This window comes from Podarcis pityusensis, assembly GCF_964106645.2.
Source record: "Podarcis pityusensis genome assembly, chromosome: 15".
In the NCBI taxonomy this organism is placed as follows: Eukaryota; Metazoa; Chordata; class Lepidosauria; order Squamata; family Lacertidae; genus Podarcis; species Podarcis pityusensis.
Window position 1 is genome coordinate 33,794,706 of NC_138040.1, and position 23,280 is coordinate 33,817,985.

The following is a 23,280-nucleotide window of genomic DNA, read 5'->3' on the forward strand; positions in this document are numbered from 1 at the left end:
AGGTCAGCCCTACTATTAGCAGGTCAGCCCTACTATTAGGCAGAGGGAGGTGGTTAACTCAGGTGGCATATGCTGATTGGTATGGCAGCCATTCCTCTTGAGTCGCCTAAGATAGCATACCCTGCACTCTGAAAGCTAGCCTGCTGTCATTGGATGTGGTGGAAGGGCTTCCTGTTCCCAGTATTGAAGTAAGGTCCCATCTGCACTATACATTTAAACCAATATCATACCACTTTAACACTTACGGCTTCCTCCAAAGCATCCTGAGGACTGCCGTTAATTAAGGGTGTGGCTAGAGTTGTATGGAGACCTCTGTTCCCTACACAGAGCTGCAATTTCCAAAGCAATTTAACAGTCCACCCTTCTTTCTCAGGGAACTCTGGGAATTGTAGCTCAGTGAGAGCGGGCAGTGTTAAAAACTCAGATATATAAGTTAGGCACCAAATGGCTCCTTAAACCAGAATGACAGTCACTGAAGCAGAATGCCTAGTTGCTATTTTGGGGCCAAGCGGCTCAAAAGTCATTTTTTTCAATATGACTTTTGGGTTCCAGAAATTCATTCTGATTGGGCAGACAAAATATAATGGACAGAATTCTACAGGATGTGTTGCTAGCTGGGGTTTTTCAGCTGGAGGGAGGGAGGTGTTCATTGTCAGTTCTGGCACCCTTTTTTCTACAAAAATAGCACTGGTTACTAGTTTGCGAAAACATGCACCTCCAGATGATGCAGACATCAGCGCCATCCTGGTGCCTGGGCAACTTTTCTCTTGGTTGCAAATGGCCAATAGCCAGGTGCAAAATGTGCCTGGCACCTGGCTAATTTTGAACGCTGAGAGTGGGTGAAGACTTCTTAATTCTTCCTGCCATTTATTTGCTCCCCACCCCCCAGTGAGTTGGAAAGCAATTGGCAGAAACATTTGCTCTATACAATTAATGCAGTATCCTATTGCTGTAAACAGTTTCTCTGCTACCAGGCTCAGCCTTCCAAGGCTGCTTTTCCTTAAAAAGATATAAATCACTGGGTTAAAGAGACACTGAACTCTCCATTCCCTGTCTAATTCGTAGCTAGGCAAACGCTGGCCCTGTATTCACCTCCCAGCACCATATACAAAGAAAGTGTGAGAACAGAAGCAAAGCCAAGGGAATGTGGTATACTGGGCATCAGGATGTTCTGTAAGGAGGGCTGCCAGGGAATGTCTGCTAAGCAACCATTGTGATCTCTGATCACCTGCAGAGAGTGCATCTTTGTTTTGCTTTTGGAGGATGTAGAGATACACCATCAACATGCAGAGCCAGCCAGATTCAGTCAGCCACACATGCCACTGAACTGTTCCACCTCCAATGACATGCAGTTGGACTAGTTATGATTGCTTTTGCAGTATCACAGCTGGAGAAGGGCTAGGTAAAATCACCCACAAATGTCTTCTACAATATGGTGCAGGAGGGTTGATTTGCTTCTTTTTGCCACCATCATGTATTTCAGCCCGTTCTTGCATAACCAATTTTTGATGCTTTATGGTAAAGGACCATCTTGCAGGGCTGGTTTGCCAGGAGAAATCCCCACCCCAGAATACAGGGACATGGCACACTGGTAGTAGAACAAACCAGAGGTGTGCACTGGATTCAGAAGAATCTCAAGTCAAACTGGGCTGATTTGGAGAGATTCAAATCAGCCCAGTTTGAAAAACACCAGGATGGGAAGAGAGCCCTTTGTGGCTGACAGATCCTGTTTAAAATAAGAAGGAATCACTTTACCTGGACTTTTGGGAAGAGATGTTCAAGGAATGCAGGGTTGGAGACCCTCTGGCTGGCAAGCCAATCTTGGCCTACAAGGCCATTTCCCGGAAACCACAACAACCCACCTGTCGGGTGACATCACTGATGGCATCATCTGATGGGCAAAAGGACTCCACCTTGAATTTAAAAGCTTGGCAGTAGAGGTGCCCCAGCTGCTGGGACACCTTTGTAGCTTCCATTTGGCTATTAATCCCTTGCTTCACTCATAGGATTCTTGACTTCTGGACCTTGTGCTTGCTATTAGCCTGAAAAATATCTTCTCCTTACTTTCAAACAAGTGCTGCTGGCATTGTGTTTTTGGATGGAAGTGTGACAGATCAGCTAGGAAAGTCTCTGGGTGACTTTGGACCAGCCATCACTCTCAGCCTAAATAAGCTCACAGTGTTGCTGTATGGATTAAACAGGAAGAACAGTCTCCATCGTCTTGAGCTCCTTGGCAGAAAGGTGGGATATAAATGTAATAAATAAGTTAAAGACATAAGAAGAGCCCTGCTTCATCAAAAGAAAAGTTGATCTTTTCCAGAATCATGTTTCCACATTGGCCAATCAGCTGTGGAATCAGGGTTTGAAGGCTCTCTACTCTTATTGCCTGGTAAGGCCTTTCCAAGGCAGGCCTATTGAAATCAATGGAAGAACTCTGTCCTTCTTTTATTGTCGCATGAGATGTTACAGCAGATGTATCCATTTACTTCTGCAAAAGGTCAGAGGATCTATAGACTCTAATGCAATTACCTCTCAATCTTCTTTTTCAGCTGTGAATTCACCCCCTTCACACTCTGCATTAATGTAGCTTGCACTCTGATGAGTCCCTTAGTCTCAGGCACTGGGTATGTTTTTGTTTTTTTAAAGCTCTTCCCACCCCTATTATGGAAGTGTTGGCAGTGGCTATGAAGAAACTGCATTCAGTTTCCCCAGTAGAGCAGGCACAGAGTGTCTGTGGCCAGATCTAATTTATCAGCGTGGACATGATATTTAAACAATGCCATGCATTGGTTTCAGTTGTAAATTCTAGCTTTTACTTCCTAGGGAAAAACAGTTTCCAAGTTCTACCAGCTGCATATGTGAGGTAAAAACAAGTTTGAGGGGAGGGATAGTGTCATGAACCTTAAATTAATTACTTAAAATATATTGACTTGGGCCCTAAGGTAACTTAAAGAAGTTCATGGAAGGAATGTTTCCTGTCCTCCTTCCCTACCAGTGCCCAAAGGGCTTCTCTGAAGGGTCAGGGTCCTTCCTGAACAATGGTGGCTATTGGGAGATGGGGGAATTGCCTAAAACTGGGCCCTCCCCCAGCAGCATCCCCAGAGTTAGTTCTCTGCTAAGACAATATATCTTCATTATGTGTAATAGCTGGGAGAACAACAGCCCACAAGGTTGACTGAGAGCTTTCCATGGTCCTGATTTCTGCCCATTAGCAGAATAGGATATACAGAATATCATATTGGGATACAGAAATGCTTCAGAGAAGAGTAAAAATACTTTACTGACCATGAACAACTCAGTGAACTGGAAGATCTAATAACAAAAGGGAAGTTTATTGTTGCACCACAGTCCATGAGGATGGAAATCCAAGACTGTATCCACCAAGAACATCAAGTTCAAATGAAATCCAGCAAATAAGCCGAGCAGACACTCTCAAATTAACTTCTATTCTGAGCGAACACATTGAAATTAATGGACCTGAGAAGCATTGGAAATGACATAAAGAGCAAACTCTTATACTGTGACAACGACAGAAGAAACAGATCAGCTGAATAGGTTATCTTCAACAAAATGATACACAGACTAAACCAATTGAAATAAATGGTATTAAGTTCCTTAAGTCCATTGATTTTAATGGGTCTGGTCTGAGTATGACCATCTTTACCCAACAGATCAGGAGTTGCGGACACTTTGGGGGCATTTGGAATTTTTAGAAAGTGTCATGGCTACCAGGCACAAAATGGCTGCTATGGAGGTGTGACTTAACACTAAATGACTGCTAAGTCATAGAAAGGGGAAAAGGGAGACAGGACCACAGATTGGTATAGCTATGCCCCCTCCACAGTTGGTAGGGGAGAAATCACCTACATTAGCTGTGACTATGCTTGCTCACAGACAGAAGCTCTTTGCACATCTCATCTGTTCTGAATGGATGGGAGATGGGTGGCCAGTCCTTACATCCAATGAAATATGGGCATATTGAAAGGGAAGTGTTAAATGCAGGAGAGGCTGAGCCAGTGCAAGCAAACGAATATACAGATATCCTTCTTGCCTGATATTGCCTATTGCATTTGCTCAGCTGAAGAATAAATTTGTTTGCTTTCACATTCCAGATGAACTGACAGAAGAATGACAATGAACCTAATTTAGGGCCGCAGAATCCTAGTCATTCCATATATCTTACAGCTGTCCCCACATGACCATATCGCTGCCCCCAAGCAATCAGGGAAGTCGAAAGAGGATACCCTGCTAAGAAAATACTGAGGCAGAATAACCCACGTGGCACACTTTTAAGCAACCTATCAACACCACTGATAGCTACTGAATATAGCCAAGAAGACAAACCAGAAATGCACTCCAACCCTAGGGAAAAACATTAATTTCAAAGTGGCCTAGTCTGGAAAACGTTGCTGGTTATGAACACTTCTGTAATCTGTATCTGAAGAAATGTGCATGCACAAGAAAGCTTATACCAAGAAATAACTTAGTTGGTCTCTAAGGGGCTACTGGACAATTTATATATATATATTTCAACTGCGTCAGACCAACACGGCTACCTACCTGAATCTGTAATCTATGCAGTTTGCATTCAGAACTACCCAACTCAAACATTCAGAACTAACACTTGATGGAGAAAAGACACGGTGGAAACCAGCTACTGTACAATGAAAACAAATGAAACACCCAGTTCATATTCTTTAGTGACTAAACATGGAACGCTTAACAGAACTGACATTTTCTTCCTATTCCAGAGAAGCTACCCTTGCTAATCGCAAAAATAATATCTGCACACCCAGATCCATTTACAGTCATACCTCAGGTTACAGACGCTTCAGGTTTCGCATTTTCAGGTTGTGCACCGCAATGAACCCGGAAGTACTGGAATGGGTTACTTCCGGGTTTCAGCACTCGCACATGCGCAGAAGCGCTAAATTGCACTTTGCGCATGTGCAGAAGCACTGAATCAGGACCCACGTGTGCGCAGATGCGGCGCTGCAGGTTGCGAATGTGCCTCCCACACGGATCACGTTCGTAACCCAAGCGTCCACTGTAATGATCTTCCAGAATGTCGGTGTTTTGGCGTGGCGTCAAATCACATACTAGTAAATTCAGGTTGCACAACTAGAGCTGATTAGGCGTCATGCAACAAATCCACTTCCTCAAAAGATCAGACTTTTTCAAGATACGGAAAGTGAAGGGGAAATGCAATGGAAAGTGTATCAGCCCCAGCAGCTGCCCAAAGGAGCCAGATGCTGGTGCGAATCCTGCTTCGTCCCCTTATGATGGTGATGAGGGAAGAATTGTCTGGGTGGTCTTGTCTCACACAGCAGGTGGGTTAGACTAGATGTTCCTTTTGGGGAACTCTTCCACTGCTTGGATAATGGGAAGAGAATCCGATGTATTATTTCCTTTAAACCGAGGGAGTGAGGGAATAAGTGTTGGCAAAGTGTTTAGGATGACTGTTTTGGAAGGCTGGCTTCTTCTTTCAGTACATTTTGTATCCTGAGCCTAGTAACTCCCTGCAGGAAGAGGGGAGGTGGGGGCAGGCTGGTCTCCTAGGCACCAGCTCCAGCTTATGGGGGGCAGAAATGAGACTGCCAGGAGCCGAGGACAAAGCTTGCGGTTGTTGGGCTTTAGTTCCTTCCTGGCCCAAGTTTAAAAGCCTGCAGTGTAAGGAAGATCAGCATTTGTGATTCACTGGGCTGCATCAAGGACCTGGCAAATGTAATAATCAGCAGCTGGACAAAGGCAGCGGAGACAGCTGAGTCTCCCAGACCCCCGATAGCGGCACTTCTTGCCTGGCACAGCCTGAGCAAACCCCAGAAGAGACCTTCATTATGGCCTTCTCCTTAGAAACGCACCTGATTTGCTTTGCTTTTTTCTTTTATCCCCCATTCTCAGCAAGGGAGGCAATTGTACGAGTTCAAAGCACTTTTGGACTCTCGGGTTTTTGGAGTTCAAAGCACTTTTGGACCCTCAAGTTGATATCGCCCTTCGGATGTGGTGCCAGAGGGGAGTGAGGGGGCAAAAAGCCCTCTGGACAAGGAGGGATAGAGGATCACTTCTGGTTTCTTTTCCTTTCTCATGTTGCCCACCTTAAATTCAGCGCTCCACATTGCCACGTCACTCTGTGATTTTCTTTTTAAGCCCTCCTGAAAATTTGCCAGGGTTTCAATGCACATTTCTCCTAATGCACTCGTTTTTGTATGCAGTTTTGCCTAGCCTTGTCATGCCCAGGGGTGGCAAGTTGAATAAAATATGGGGGGGGAGCCCCGCCCCACATGATCGATCACATGATGTGGTGCACGCACACAATTTGAATGGCAATGCCTGAATTCAATGGTGAGGATCCACCCTCCAGGTTGATACCTGATGAAGAACTCTATGAGGAGGAAGAGGCAGACCCACCCTACCTAGGGTCCTTGCGTCTTTGGCAAGGAGGTGTAATAATAATAATAATAATAATAATAATAATAATTTATTATTTATACCCTGCCCATCTGGCCGGGTTTCCCCAGCCCCTCTGGGCGGCTTCCAACAAAATATTAAAATACAATAACCTATTAAACATTAAAAGCTTCCCTGATGTCTTCTTAAAGTCTGGTAGTTGTTTTTCTCTTTGACATCTGGTGGGAGGGCATTCCACAGGGCAGGTGCCACTACCGAGAAGGCCCTCTGCCTGGTTCCCTGTAACTTGGCTTCTTGCAGTGAGGGAACTGCCAGAAGGCCCTCGGCACTAGACCTCAGTGTCCGGGCAGAACGATGAGGGTGGTGACGCTCCCTCAGGTATACTGGACTGAGGCTGTTTAAGGCTTTAAATGTCAGCACCAACACTCTGAATTGTGCTCAGAAATGTACTGGGAGCCAGTGTAGATCTTTCAAGATGGGTGTTATTGTTGGAATTCTGCCTGGGTCAGAGGAATGTGCCACAGCGTAGGCACCGGCAGATATTCCTGTCGACCTCCCCGCGTCTCCACTCTGCTGATAAGCAGGCGAGGTCCGGCGATTCTTCTCAGATGTATGAGAGGAACACACCGTTCTTCCTCTCTCCCCTTTGGTGTCCCCAGGGAGGGGAAAGAAGCAGACAGAAAACTATTTACATCATTTATTTCTGCCTCTTACATCAGTACAGAGAATCATGTCTGCACTCAACAACAGCAAGAAGAAACTCCTCCCAAGTACATCCAGTACGGGTCATATGACACACACACACTGAGCTAACATCCGGTGCTCAGTACAGAATGGACTGCCCCTTTGTTCCCATGGCAACAGTCACAAACATCCTGTCTGGCTTTCCAGCCACAAGCAGCTGGCTGAGCTGCTAGAGCCTTTGCTTGCTGCAGCATTGGTGCTTTATGGTAACATACTCCCCCTAAAGTATCAATGTGTGCTGCGAGCAAAGCGTCATCCAGAGAAGAAAACAAACAGTTGTTATATTTATAACATTCCCCTGTTGTTTCAGTTCCACCCTTGGAACTACCCGCCACTGGTTTAACCAATGTACCTCTCTGGTTGTGTGACTTCGCATTACCTTGGTTAACAACTCTCTGTTGTGCCTTTGTCTCTGACTCAGACACAGCTTCAATCTGTCCTTGGTCGTTTACAATAGCAACATATGCAAGGTTAGCAAACTCCTTTGAATACCTCTTGGGTGGTACACCCTTCGTTGCTCTCTCAGACCTACGTAAGAGGTTCTGATCCTCTGTGCTCACTGGTTCAACCTTTGGACTCTGTCGAGAACCAGTAGCAATCAGTGGTTCTTCCTTCACCTGTGAAGGTCTATCCATTGTGTGAGATTTCCTCTCAATGACTGTTACAACTGAACTCTCTGAGCTATCAGTGTCATCATCAGTACTACTGAACTCAATAAGATCAAACTCATCATCATCATCATCATCAGAATCCTCTGTGGGAAATGCGTGAACAATCAACCTCTCCTGTTCAGGAGCACTCTCTAGAAACCTTGTGAGAATCACCTGACCAGATTCAGACAAAATTACTCTGTAGAGACCTTTTTCATAACCCACAAAAATGCCTCTGGCATTCTTTACTTCACCTGGAGCTTCTGTTCTCACATGAGACCCGAAAACCTTAAAATAGGCAACAGAAGGTTTTCTATTGAACAGCTTCTCAAAAGGAGAACATCCCAACTCTGTTGAGACCTTTCTCAACCACACATGAAGATAGGACGCTAGCGATTCGGCCCAATATTCATGTGGCAAATGTGAACTCAGCAATTGCGCATTCATCCCCTTTTGCAATTCTTTGTTCACTTTTACACAGACCCCCCTGTTCCACGCTTCTTGCGAAACTGCCACTTTGTGGTCTATCCCTTTTCCATCCAGGAACTTCTGAAACTTCTGTAACAGAAAAATTTGCTTCTCATCTGTGAAAAGACAATCAATGTTAGCATCATGCATACTTTTAACCTTGTCACAAAACTCCTGAAACTTTTCTAAAGTTTCTTGCGGTTTCTCCATCATATAAACCCAAGAATAATTTGTGAAACAATCCACACACACAAGGTAAAATCGTGCACCGCCTCTAGATGGTTCTAGAGGACCAATCACATCAGCATACACCCGCTGAAATGCTCTGTTGACCTTCTTGGTCTTAGTCACCTTCCTGGTGCTCACACTGGTCACACCTGCAAGAGAGATTTCGTTAGAAACATCAGAAGAATTACATTTCATGTAATCACTTTGATCAAAAGTCAACAAATACAGTCCATCTTTCTCTTTGGCAGTAAGAAACAGTTCTCCATCTTTGTAGATCTTGCAGCTTTTAGCATCATAGGACAGTTTCAGTCCTTTCTTTGCAATCTGCGACACGCTCAGCAGATTAAATCTCAGTTCTGGAACCAGGTAAACATCACTTATAGTCAAGTTCAGACTTTCAAGATACACAGTCCCAATTCCGGTTGCTTCCAACTCTTGACCGTTGGCCTGTTTCACAGTGAAGCTTTGCTTCCTCAACGTCGAAAATAGTCCTCTGTGCGGGCACAAATGTTTTGTACAGCCCGTGTCGATTATGAATGCGTTCCCAACATCTGGCGTGGTTCCTTTCGCCATCATAGCCTTTGCAGGTTTCACCTGGCACTTGGTACGGCTTTTGCCTGACGCCTGAGGCTTCGTAGAGCTGCTCTTTGCTCCTCTTGACTGGCGCGGCTTCTTACAGTTTCGCTGTATATGCCCAGTCTGTCCACAATTGTAGCATCGGACAGCACTCAATGCTACACCATGCTCTCCAGTAGCATCAGCAGTGGGGGAATTAGGACTCTGTTCTTCCCTCCCCCTGTCTTTTTCTTCCAGTGCAGCAAGTCTGTCGTGTTCATTCAGGACCACAGCACAAACTCTCTCCGCGGTCAGCTGCGCGGCCGGTAGGGAACCAAGCTGACTGGCAACAACCTTGTAGGTGCGGCTAAGGCTGTTTATCATCATGAAGCAAAACACTTCCTCCTGAAGACGGAAATTGCGTTCCACCATCTGTTGACGCAGAAACTTCATTTCTGTCAGGTGCGCTTGAACATCTCCATCAGGCGCAAGTCTCAGATTGGTCAATTTCTCAAAATACAGCAACGCTGAAGAACCAGCATCTCTCTGATGCGTTGTACGCAGCGTGTCCCAAACCTCTTTCGCATTTTCTAAATGCTTGAACTTTGTTGCTCTGGAAAACACCTCTTCTTTCCATCAGCTGTCTGTGGAGCCTCTGGCTTCTTTCAGACGCTTCTCTTCCTCCTTGGAGCAGAGGAGGACAATCCACCAGCCTCTCATGCAGATGTCCGATGAATCGCAACCATCCGAAGGCTGCCACTGTTGGAATTCTGCCTGGGTCAGAGGAATGTGCCACAGCGTAGGCACCGGCAGATATTCCTGTCGACCTCCCCGCGTCTCCACTCTGCTGATAAGCAGGCGAGGTCCGGCGATTCTTCTCAGATGTATGAGAGGAACACACCGTTCTTCCTCTCTCCCCTTTGGTGTCCCCAGGGAGGGGAAAGAAGCAGACAGAAAACTATTTACATCATTTATTTCTGCCTCTTACATCAGTACAGAGAATCATGTCTGCACTCAACAACAGCAAGAAGAAACTCCTCCCAAGTACATCCAGTACGGGTCATATGACACACACACACTGAGCTAACATCCGGTGCTCAGTACAGAATGGACTGCCCCTTTGTTCCCATGGCAACAGTCACAAACATCCTGTCTGGCTTTCCAGCCACAAGCAGCTGGCTGAGCTGCTAGAGCCTTTGCTTGCTGCAGCATTGGTGCTTTATGGTAACAGTTATATGGTCTCGGCGGCCGCTCCCAGTCACCAGCCCAGCTGCCGTATTCTGGATTAGTTGTAGTTTCTGGGTCACCTTCAAAGGTAGCCCCACATAGAGCGCATTGCAGTAGTCCAAGCGAGAGATAACTAAAGCATGCACCACTCTGGCGAGACAGTCTGCAGGCAGGTAGGGTCTCAGCCTGCGTACCAGATGGAGCTGGTAGACAGCTGTCCTGGACACAGAATTGACCTGTGCCTCCATGGACAGCTGTGAGTCCAAAATGACTCCCAGGCTGCGCACCTGGTCCTTCAGGGGCACAGTTACCCCATTCAGGACCAGGGAGTCCCCCACACCCACCCGCTCCCTGTCCCCCCAAAACAGTACTTCTGTCTTGTCAGGATTCAACCTCAATCTGTTAGCCGCCATGTATCAGCATATTCACAGAACAGCAGCTGGATAAACTACCCAGATACAGTATTAACAACCTACAAATGCCTAGGTGAACTAATGAGTCTTTGACAAACATAGAAAGCACATCAGTGTTGGTGCTTGCCTTATTTTGGAGAAGGCAGTTCCATAAACTGGACACCACCGTGGAAAAGGCCCTCACCCTGCTTGTTGTGAGCAGGTGGAAGCACAACCCGTGGGGCCTCATCCAAGGATCTTCGCATCCACAAGGAGGAGATCCTTCAGGTATCGAAAACTAACTAACTAACAAAATAAGTAGGACTCACAACAGCAGCAAGAATACTTATTGCAAAGTATTGGAAGACACAAGATCTACCCACTCTGGAAGAATGGCAGATGAAGGTGATAGACTATATGGAACTGGCGGAAATGACTGGCAGAATCCGAGACCAGGGAGAAGAGTCGGTGGAGGAAGATTGGAAGAAATTTAAAGACTATTTACAGAAGCATTGTAAAATTAATGAATGTTAGAATGATGTTGGAATGAATCTATGTGATTTTAGCAAAAATGTAACAAAGATTTAAGAAAAATAGACTGTTAATTGGTGAAAAGAGGGAAAGTAAATTTATATTAAGATCAAGATAAATTTTCAGGATAAAAATTTTGAAGAGAGGGAAAGGATTTGCTGAAATGGATAATTGACTTAGAATACAAAAAAGGGAGGTGTGAGGAGGTCAGGGAAACAAGCAAATGAAAGATAAGTTATGGTAAGGCTTGATTTGTTTTTTTGTTTTGTTTTTAATTGTTTCTATCTTTATGGGTTTTTTTTATTGTGATGTGTTGTTTGGTCATTGTTTAATTTGGTGTGTTTTCTTTTGCCTTTATGTAAACTTAAAACACTAATAAATACTGTTTAAAAAAAACAAACAAAATAAGTAGGACTTACTCCCCAAAAACTAATGTTTAGAAAAATGATTACCAAAAGGTTTTTTTTAACAAAAATGCATATATTAGGGGAAAGTGTGCATAACATTCAATATGTAAGTGGAAATAACACAGAGAATGCATTATAGCATGACAAATTGCTTGCAAAAAATCTGAACGTTTGTCAACTGCACACAATACTGTGTTTATTAGGAGAAACGTGTACTAAAATGCTGCGGAATCTTCAGGAGGATTTTTTAAAAAAAATCAAAAATTGCTGAAGACACGTGGAGAACTGAATTAAGAACTGGGAAAAATAATCTGTAAAGACACGTAGGCACTCTGAAAGCAAATCAGGATGAATGCTCAGACTCATACAAGTGCCCTATAAGCAAAGACTGGGCATAATCTAGCCCATGGGTAGGCAAGCTAAGGCCCGGGGGCTAGATCCAGCCCAATCGCCTTCTAAATCCGGAGAGCGGAGGCTCTGGGAATCAGTGTGTTTTTACATGAGTAGAATTTGTCCTTTTATTTAAAATGCATCTCTGGGTTATTTGTGGGGCCTGCCTGGTGTTTTTACATGAGTAGAATGTGTCCTTTTATTTAAAATGTATCTCTGGGTTATTTGTGGGGCATAGGAATTCGTTCATTATTATTTTTTCAAAATATAGTCCGGCCCCGCCCACAAGATCTGAGGGACACTAGACCGGCCCCCTGCTGAAAAAGTTTGCTGACCCCTCAATTCTAGCCACTGAGTAAGCTTTGTGTAAGCAAATTAGGATGAACGCTTTAAACAGTGTCCCTCCAAAGTTGATTTTGCATTGGGAGGAAACCTCCCGTGAGTATCCATCATGCTATTTCTCCAGTTATGAGTGCATTTTAAAGTCCCGGATATATCAACCTCTGGGTGCCTTTGTAGGCATCAGGCAAGCTTTCCAAGAAAGAGAGTTCTGTAAGGTAGGGTTGCAACCACTAAAAAGTCTCTCTCCAGTCACCACCTAAGGTGTATTAAGATTGACTTGTTTTGCTGTATTCCTTTTCTTGCCTGGACTTAATGACTGTCAATCATCATGAAACACCCTGGAAGCCATCTGGCTGAAGGCCAGAATTTGTTTTCTAGGCTGATTAAATAATTGCACCAGAAGCACAGCCCCACAGTTCTTAAAATGCATGTGCAGTCAAATTGGAGTCTTGCCTTATCATTTCCCAGCCTTCCACCAAATGCCCTCCATAAATATAATCCATGAGCTGCAAATTAGATGATGGCACATGTCTGTTTTCCAAATCTGTGCGCAACGAACTGCCACCCCAGTGGATGAATGGCTCTATTCAGCAAGGAGGCATTCCATTGCATATGTCTTTACCGCGGGTCCAAGGGTTCGTAATACTGAGTGGCAGCCATAACGCATCCAGCCGCACCTATTCATGACTTCATGGGAACGAACAAGCAAGGCTAGCACCTTGAATAGCAAATGGCCAGGCATTACCTAGGTAACAATAAGCTCTGGAAGGCGGAACATGTCATAAACTGGTTTTGGAAAACAGCATATAGTAGAGCTTAGAAAGGGGAAATGATTGACTGATTGACAAGTCCTAAAACAAAGGCGTCCATCTGCAGTTATCAAACAAGTTTGAAGGGAATATTGAAGTGGGGACTATTGAGCGTGAGTTGAAATCTGCAATATGTTTGCGAATCAAATTAGGAAAAATAAGTTGCAATTATGAATTAATTCACACTGGGTTGAATGGCATGACTTAGCCTATTATGATTTAACATTTATATAGCACCTAAAAGTTCTAAGTGGGACACGGGTGGCGCTGTGGATTAAACCACAGAGCCTAGGACTTGCCGATCAGAAAGTTGGTGGTTCGAATCCCCGCAACAGGGTGAGCTCCCATTGCTTGGTCTCTGCTCCTACCAACCTAGCAGTTCGAAAGCACATCAAAGTGCAAGTAGATAAATAGGTACCGCTCAGGCGGGAAGGTAAACGACGTTTCTGTGCGCTGCTCTGGTTCACCAGAAGCGGCTTAGTCATGCACATGACCCGGAAGCTGTACGCTGGCTCCCTCGGCCAATAAAGTGAGATGAGCGCCGCAACCCCACGACCCCACAACTGGACCTAATGGTCAGGGGTCCCTTTACCCTTTACCTTTAAAAGTTCTAAGTACTGGACATATTTAAAAGCTATGACAGTCTCTGTCTGCCAGCTTGCAATATGATAGGCAAGAGAGGGAGGGATGAAATAGGAGAGAATGGGAAAGCAAATATTAGAGAATCTGGTCCTTCAGCAGCTAATGAATGGGGTCAAGTTGGTCTCCTCTGTGTCCTGACAATCTTTCTGCAAAGTAAGGGATCCAACCTCTCAGTGTCCTGCCTGGTGGCAGAGGTCAGGTTACACCTCCCTTTGATTCTAGAAGAAAAAGAATTCCCAACAACTAGGGAACCAACACAGGAGACAGAGTTCAACTAGATTATTTTATTTATTTTTTATTTTTTATTTTTTAAGAGAGGGGATTAAAATGGTATATACTCTACGCCAGCTGGGACTGATGGGAATTGGAGTTCAACAAGATTTGTAAAGTAGAAGGTTCGTCACTCATTTCAGATTGCCCAAGGCCGAACAATGGGTAATGGTATTACTCAGGTGTTTTTTTCCCCCAGGGGGAACTCACAGGAACTCAGTTCCAGCACCTGTCTGGTGGGTGCCACTGCCATTCTAAGAGGACGAGGGAGGTGTTCATAGTGAGTTCTGATACCTCTAGAAAAATAGCATTGGTAGGACTTGAACCCACGTCTCCCAGTCTCAAGTCAAACTTGCTAGTCCCTGCATGGATAAAAGTAATAGCAAAACCAGCTCTCAGATGCTGTTTGGTATGCACAGGAAGAGCTGCGAAGGAAAATTATTATTATTATTATTATTATTATTATTATTATTACCCCGCCCATCTGGCTGGGTTTCCCCAGCCACTCTAGGCGACTTCCAACGAAAGATTAAAAATACATTAAAACATCAGTCATTAAAAACTTCCCTAAACAGGGCTGCTTGAGCTATTGCTTGAGCTATTGATGTATTGCATTTGGTATTAATGTATTGCATAGGCTGCCTGACATACTACAAAATTCCTGCACAAATCGCACAGTACCAGCTTTCAGATTAGCATGTATATGATGACTGCATTTTAAACTGCATACATGCTAGCAAACTGCCTCGCCCATGTTGCAACACCACAGGGCATGTAAATGGACACACAACCACGTGATGGTCATGTTGCAATCAACCTGCAGATTTCTCAACTGTTCTGTACAGAAGCACCATCTGCTTAGGGATTCTGAACGATGTAACACGGCCCCCTGAGTAAGTGTGCATTTAGAGCCACTTTCAGATCAAAGCAGGCATGAAAGTCTTGCGTGCTCTAGAGAAACACTTCTTCATTCAGCTTTGTCCAGCTTCAAAGCCAGGGACACAGTGTTCCAAGTATGCTTGCAGCACAACTGATGAAGGTCGGGGGGGGGATGCATAGAGTCTTAAGCAGCGAGGGGGGCAAATAGCACAAGTGTTACATAGTTCTAAGAGGAGCACCTTCAAAGGTAAATTAAATGAGTGGGTGGAAAGAGGGGAACATATCCCAGGCTCTGAGCAATACATGGATTTCATCATACTCTCTCTGTTTCCCTGGATAATAATATTTATTATAAGGCCACAACTGTAGCACTCAATCTCATCTTGCCGGTATAATGAGGAACTAGGGTGGGAGCCAGGATGGCAGGGGTAGTGAATTAATGCCCCTACTCCCCACAGGCCACCTTTGACAGACGGGTAGACCTACCCACCTGACATCGTTCAAAAGGGGCTTTCTGTAACTGCCAATATGCTGTAACTGGTACGACAAGGTGTTTTGAATTCTGTTTCCATGTGCACCTTGAATTCAAGGAAAGCATTGCTTTCAAGGTGATCAGTGCTGATGGCAAACCCCTGCAGCTGTCACTGCTGCAGGAAACCCGAGTAGGGCTTGTTGACAGGTGGTATCAGCTGCTACCCGCTAGCAAAGGAACAATTAGGAGCTCATTTGAAGCTGCCAGTGGGTCCTTTATAGCCACATCCTTATCTGCTCCACACCTGACATCATATATGATGTCCGTCGTGGGGCAGGTGGCCCGGGTTTGAGGGAAATGGCCTTGTTGGGCCAAACTGGGCCTCGTGCTGGGCAGGGGTGGGTTCCCACTTATATTCTATAGCAGGCTTCCTCAACCTCGGCCCTCCAGCTGTTTTGAGACTACAATTCCCATCCTCGCTGACCACTGGTCCTGCTAGCTAGGGATCATGGAAGTTGTAGGCCAAAAACATCTGGAGGGCCGAGGTTGAGGAAGCCTGTTCTATGGTTTATAGAAGAGGGAGGCGTTTTTGGCACTGAAAAGCCAGACACCTTGCTCCAAGCAAAGGAGCACCTGAGTGCTCACTTTAAGCTTCCATTTGTTGCTTTGAAGCCATGGCTGTACCCATCCCTATACCTGTGGAACAGGTGGGCATGGTTTGGAGAGAACTGCCTCTCCGGCACAGTTTGGCCCATGAGTCAGAGGTTCTCCACTTCTGGCTCGTAGTCTGAAAATGGTCCAACAGACTGATTTGATGCAAGTTGGACCAGGTGACCCTTGGGATCCCTTCCAACCGTACAAAATTCTATGGAACTTGGCTTTGTAAAAGAGCTAGGTTTGAGCACGCTCAATGCCGAATTTGGATAGAATGGAAAGGAAAGTATATTTGAATGAGTTAAATGTGTGATAGGTGACTTCTGAAAGTTGACAGATGACGTGTGTTTTTCTTTCATAGTCTTCACTAGGGTGGTTTTTTAGGAAATATCTTTGTTTATATTGCATATTTTAGGAAGCTGTTTGTTGTGTTAGCTCAAGAGGGGCATCTAATATGTGCCATTGCTCAAGTGTTGTTTAACATGTTTGTAGCCAGTGTTAGCTAGTGGGATTTCAAATGGATGTAGGATGGAAAAATCACAGTGGGGCTATGGTAAGAATAAAAAAGGACCTTATCGGATGAGGAGATGAGAGGGATATGAAAATGATCACAAATCAGGCCTAGGTTTTAAAGGGTTTACAGTCCTGGTAGGCCAAGATGTTTAGAAGTTATGTGTGAAAGGAGATGGTGGGAAATAAATCACAGGAGATTATTAAAAATCATTTGATTGGCATGAGGGAGGGGGAACTAATTTCTGATGGGCAGCTTTTGAATACACAAGAGAGACTTTGGTGAGGGGATGGGGAAAGGATATTTATGGGGCTTGAAATACATAGTAGCTTCATTTGTATAGACTCTATATATCTATTCCAGTGAACAGACAAATCTGGAACTTAGGTCCACACCTCTACCACTAAGAGACATCCACCTCCAAGCGGGTAGTGAAACTGGGACTAATCACAGGTTATCAATATTGCCTGCATAACACATCTGTTATCACCCTTAACTGTTGCAATGCCTTAACATTTTGAGTGAATATGGAAAGCCCTTAAAAGAACAAGTTAAACCACAAGTTTTTTTGTGTGTAAAATGAATACATTACCATTTATATCACTCCAATTACCATATTTTTCGCTCTATAAGATGCACCCGACCATAAGATACACCTAGTTTTAGAGGAGGAAAACAAGAAAAAAAATATTCTGAATCTGTGCAGCGGCTCTCCAGCAAAGCGGGAGGAGAAATGGAAGGGCCTCCGTTTCTCCTCCCGCTTCGCTGAAGGGGCGCTGCACAGCTCTCCCTCTTTGCGTAGTGCCTCTCCAGCGAAGTGAAGTCAGAACAGCAAGAGGGATTGCTGCGCAGCAAAAGCAGTGATCCCTCTTGCTGTTCTGGCTTCTGGGATAACCGTGATAGCTGCGCAGCCCGCATTCGCTCCATAAGACGCACACACATTTCCCCTTACTTTTTAGGAGTGAAAAGTGCGTCTTATAGAGTGAAAAATACGGTATATTAAGACATAGGTTCATAACAACATTTTGTGGGGAAAGCAGATATTTGTAAAGAAGATAAGACGGGGAAATCCATGTTGCATGGGAAGTTTCAAGCTACGTCACTGCAAACTCCGGTGCACATTCATTTGGAAGGAAGTTGCACTGTGTCCAATGAGCATTTCTGCCCAGGCTGCCTATAGCTACAAGATTAAATGCATTTACTAGGTATGGATGGGAAACCTGTGGCCCTCCAGATATTGTGGGACTCCAACTCTCTTCAGTCCCATCCAGAATGGCCAATGATCATGTATTATGGGATTTGTATTCCAACAACATCTGGAGGGCCATAGGTTGCTCAGCCCTGTTAGAGAGTGAACCCTGCTGAATATACCACAATTTGCTGCTGAGTGGAATTGCAGTGGTGGTTTTGTAGGTGGTTGTTGTTGTTATTTGTTTATGTAACTGCAAAATGAGTCATTCCCTACCTCTTAAGTGACATATGCTTCTGGTATCACAGATCTGGTTGTTGTTGTTTTTGCATTGTTTCAAGTCACTTTCTCTCTGTTTTTTGCACTCAAGCCATGCTAGCTGAAGAATTACAAAGTTCTATGTATAATAGAAACATTGATCCAGTAACAAAACAAGAAGGCTAGTGTTTCACTAGTCACAAAACATACAATTAGACAATCTGTGTGAGAATTAGGTACAAAATTCAAAACCCATCAGCACCTCATACACGCATTTAGATCTGGCTCCCATTCAAGCAGATATAATGGGAGGATACAGTCCACATGAAGTACAGTATGCATTAACCAATGGTCTAGTACAAGAGCCCATGGCACAAGCAGCAGTGAAAACAACAGGACAGCTTCCTAAATCATAATCATGGCAATGGCAACCTGAGAGGAACCTCACTAACTCTACTGGAGGTGTGCAATAGATTTTATGTAGTCGTTTAGGGATGTGCAATCCCTATCTACATGTAAGCTTCATATACATTCAAGTTCTGAGCACATCACTTGGAAGAAACAAGGCTTCATTCAGTTCCATACAGCTGAAATTTGTATTTCAACCACTGCACAACAGGAAGGCATGCAGGCACCCCATCACTTAACAGTGTGAACAGGACATATTACATTCTGGGCGTAAGCTAGCAAGAGGTCACAACTAACAATATAATACTATACATGCTGAGTCATAAGCAGATCTAAAGGAGTTCAATAACCCTTACACTCAAGTACAATTGTATAGGATTGCAGCTGAAGTCACGGTGGAATAAATGGAAACTAAGGTTCCAATTCTGTGTGCCCCTTACTTGAATGTAAACATGCATAGGTTTGCATTGTTACGACAGTAACACAGCTAAGTCCCACTCCATGGTTTTCAATGGCAACAACAAAAGATTCCTGCATTGCAGGGGGTTGGACTAAAGGACCCTCATGGTTCCTTCCAACTCTCCAATTCTATGATATCAGAACTAACTTATTGAAATATGCCCCGTATGTTTAGGATCAGGGTAATGGAAATTAACATATTATCAAGGCATTTATTTACTGATTGAAAGGTTGTAAAACAATTGACACATATGTCCTTCCAATAACCTCAAAAGGCAAGTCAGTTATTTCCCCTGAATTGAAGATATGGGGGAGAGGAGTAAAATTGAGTGAATCACCTGCTGAGTTCATAGCAGTGCTGAATTTCGAACTGAGGACTTCCTAGTTTGTAGCTACAGTCTCTTTGTCACTATGGCAAGATCCACACCATACTTTTAAAGTATGCACATTTAAAATACATGACTTCCTTCAAAGAATGCTGGAATTGTAGCTGGTTAAGGGTACTGGGAATTGTTGCTCTGTAGGGGGGAAACTACAGTTCCCAAGATTATTTGGAAGTCATGTGCTTGAAATATGCATTTAAATGTATGGCATGGATCCTCCATACATCACACCAGTTCTGCTGATTTTTTTGTTGTTGTTACATAAATGGAAGTTAAATAAGGTCCACAGCATATCTGGAAAAAACATTTTTTTAAAAAACCACAAAGACACAATTTGCTTTCTGAGCCCACACAATATATATTAGCCTAAGCTAAAATTGAGGATGGAGAGTTCAAAGCATAGGCTCTCTATGACATTTTGTCTGAGCATTACAGTGTTTTTCAGAGAAGCGCTGCTGGAACTGGGTTCTCTCTGCCACAAACATGCCACAACATAGTTGTTGTTGTTGTTTAAAAAAATAAAAGTCATCCAATTCAGAGGGCACATGGTTCAAAGTGCTGCCCCAATTTTAGAGATGCACAGTTCAGTAATCTCCTCTGTAAAGAATGCTTTGATGAAGTCTTTTCTCACGACACTGAAATGCAAGGGAAGAAATTGTTCCCCCAGTGCCAGAGACCCTGTTATGTGAGGCAACAAAAAGGTGTTCAGGGCTGTCACTTGACTGACTCTCACCTCTGTGCCTGGGCATTCAGCACCTCTGAACCAAACCCTCATCCCCTCACAAGAGCATCCGCCAAACCGCACAGCCCTTTCCCCCAAAGGCTTTCAAGAGTGCTGCTCTCCTACCTGTGTAGCTGATTATAAGAAGGCAAGCTACGTGCACAAAACCCGACACGCTGAGAACTCTGGACAAGACTTCTCTTTCTCTCTTCATTTTGGGTTTGGTTTTAGGTCCTTCTCGCACACAATTAGCATGATTTGTCCACTCTGGGCACGTCCCTTAGTACCGCTTGGAGTTGTTCTGCCACCACTGAACTCTGCCAAGTCCTCTTTCAATAGACAGAGCCTCTGTGTGTTGTTGTGGGGTGTTGGTTTCCCCCCCTCTCCCCCTTTTCTTCTCTTTTGGTCAGACCTGATGTTTTCCAGTTTCGTGAGCCTTACATCCTCGGTTTCAAGGGATTAGCTGACCATGCATTAAAAAACAACAACACATGACCAATATTCCCAAACTTGCGAAGATAATATCGCAGCAAAAGCCTGATTTGTTTTTCAGAGTTTCTTAGAACAAGGAGGTGGCTCAGAATTCCAGATCACTGTCTGCAGCCTCACTCCCACAGTTCCTAGGGAGCCTGACACATGCCACGCTGTACCCACAACTCTCTGAAATGCACGTTCTGGCAGGCGACAGAGGGGAATGCTGGGAGCCATTTGCATGCCCTGGCCTTGAAAAGGTACTCTGTGAGATTGTGCTCCTTGTGGCAGCAGTTCTATGTAGCTTCCTGGGCTTTGGCTATTAGCTGGCAAATCTGCCCCAAGTAGTCGCATCAGTTGGCAGGTTGGAGGGAGGATTTCTGGAGAGGCTGTGACATTTGCAGGCAGGATAGCTTCCCAACAATGGATCCAGCAAAGGCTTGTTAGACGAATAGTCTTTGCCCTGTTCAAATTAGGAAGCCACTCTTAGTTCAAAAACACTGATTTTTCATTTATTGGTAAGACATACATTCCACCTTTCAACTGAATGATCTTCATGGTGGCTTAGATTGTAATAAAACACACATGCCAAAAATACAAAAGCATCACATACCCCAAACTGAAACCCACACAGCCTAGCAACCCTTAACCCTGGCCAATGGATGTATTTATTCTGAAGATTTCTACTCCACCTTTCAGTCAAATGATTCGCAAGAGGATGGGCCATAGTACAATGATAGAGCACAAGGCTGTCAGAAAATTATACCAGAAACAAAAATGGGAGCAGAAATCCCCACAATCTGCATGTTCGTCCAACATATCAGGAACAGAAATCACACAAGTGAATCCGAGTTGTGTTTGCTAGTGTTGCTGTTTTAGTCGGCAAAGTTATTTTCTGCATTTTTTAAAAAAAACATTTCTCTTCTACTGAAATGCATTGCAATGAATTAGGTAACTGATTACATAAGTTTCAGCCATAGAGTATAGCGAGACAAGTAAGATAGGTTTTAGCAGAAACCAAACTGTAGGGGAACAGAAACAATACGGAATGTGACCATGTTAAGCTTCCACAGTTACTGAGTCAAAACTCTACTTTGAGCTTCAGCATTGGCTCTGCTGTCCTCCCTACACCCTCCTAACTAGGACAGCATTCCAGGCTTGAAGTCCCAATTAGTCTCCTTTTGTCATCCCAAATCTTCTGAACAAGGCTGTGTACACATTCCCCTTTACTCAGTATCCTGTGCTAGCTTGTTAAGGGGTGCACACACAGTCTTAGCCACAATCTATACCTACACAATGTTGGTCACAATGTGTCTATCCTATCATTTATTATGAAATACTGTACTGTGCCCCCTCCCTTCCAGACCACACTCGATCCAAACTGAGAAAAATACCAACCTAGCTGTGTTTTAAGCTGGTAATGTGTACAGAGCCTCAGACACAGTCACCAGGCACAGCCAATAGCAGAAATTAACTAAACACTCTTATTCCAGCTCTGTTGTCGTCGATAAATTCATTATTTACTATCAAGTGGAACATGCCAATTGTTCCAAAAAGGCTGATTAAAGTAAGAAGCGGTGGTCCCCGAAATGCTCATTTGATCCTGTTTATTGTCTGTGTCTTCCAAATGCTAGCAATTAAAACCCTTTGCTTTGAATCTATCCACAGGGCCAGGGACTTTGGAGGCTGGTGAGTGCATTTCAGCGTGTTTTGAGCTATTCCTGTGAAATATTTCTTTTCCAAGGAGGGGGTGGGGTTTTTCCCTCCTCCCATAAGTATTCCCGTTCTGTTTTTAAATTGAAACAGCTAATCTCTCCACACTCTTTTCTGCTGCTGGGGTTCTTGGCCTCCACACAGTGCAAAGTCACAAACAAAAGCTTTGTTTTCAGCAAGGCAAGCCAATATATTGCTGAATGCTGCAGGCCTTTGTTCCAGCTGGCCTGTCTACCCTTTTGGTGAATATAGTCAGATAAAACCCTCATGACACCCAGCCTACTAGCAGAGATGAGAAGGACCATCAGAAATACTGTAACTGTAATGCATCCTTGTAGCAGAGGTGTAGTGGTAAATGTTGACGTGAAGGCATCCATTCTGACAGCCCCCAAAGGAGAGCCCAAAAATTCAGGCAGCTGTGTTGATCCATTATCACACACCCACACAAAAGAACAGTAGTAAATAGCACAATACCCAGTTTATTAGGATCAGCATGACTGCAACCTTATGCATAGTTTCCTGGGACTAGCAGGCTCCATAGAACTTAATGGTGACTAGATAGCTTTTACTTGTAAAACACATTGAGCCTTAACAAAAGAACTTTAGCCAGCTGAAATTCAGCCTTTAGCTTTTAATTAAAAATGCAGGCGATTCATAGCAAAACTCAAATCTTTCACAGCCTGTCTACCTTTTCAACGACGTGTTGGTGATATGGTCAGATGAGTTTGGATGATTATTTTGGAGCCTTTTATAGATACTTCAAGACATCTTAATGCATGGAGAATAGCAGCTAATCCCAAACCTAATAAGAGCAAATGTGCCTGCTGGCCACACCTCTCTGGAAGCATTAATGTTCACCTGCACACCTGTAGGATATTTTTCCATTAAGCATAGCCACTGGACATCAGTATTGGGAAGCGTTGCCAGTAGCCACAGTCCTGGTCCCTTCCCTATAGGGAAGTCCCTGCACCCCTCATGTCTAACATCTTTTTGCTGAATTGTTGTGAGCTGTTTCGACGGCAAAGCTTGGCTGAAAAGCAAGATATACATAAAATGGAATAAGCAAATAAATGGAGGATAGAACCAATGATCCAGCCCT

General features: G+C 44.2%; 1 protein-coding gene and 1 long non-coding RNA gene across 4 annotated transcripts in view; both read right to left on the reverse strand.

The window, feature by feature from the left end:
* HEPACAM (hepatic and glial cell adhesion molecule) overlaps positions 1-20,682 on the reverse strand; it is a 40,786-nt gene extending 20,104 nt beyond the window's left edge. For both annotated transcript variants that reach the window (XR_013979730.1, XM_080982537.1), the window contains exon 1: positions 20,124-20,682. Coding sequence is in view for 1 of the 2 variants with exons in the window: in XM_080982537.1 (XP_080838663.1) it covers positions 20,124-20,211 (88 nt within the window). In the remaining variant the exon portion in view is untranslated. The remainder of the gene's footprint in view (positions 1-20,123) is intronic.
* Positions 1-23,280, reverse strand: part of LOC308463895 — a 288,783-nt gene that overhangs the window by 20,104 nt on the left and 245,399 nt on the right. The window lies entirely within an intron of this gene.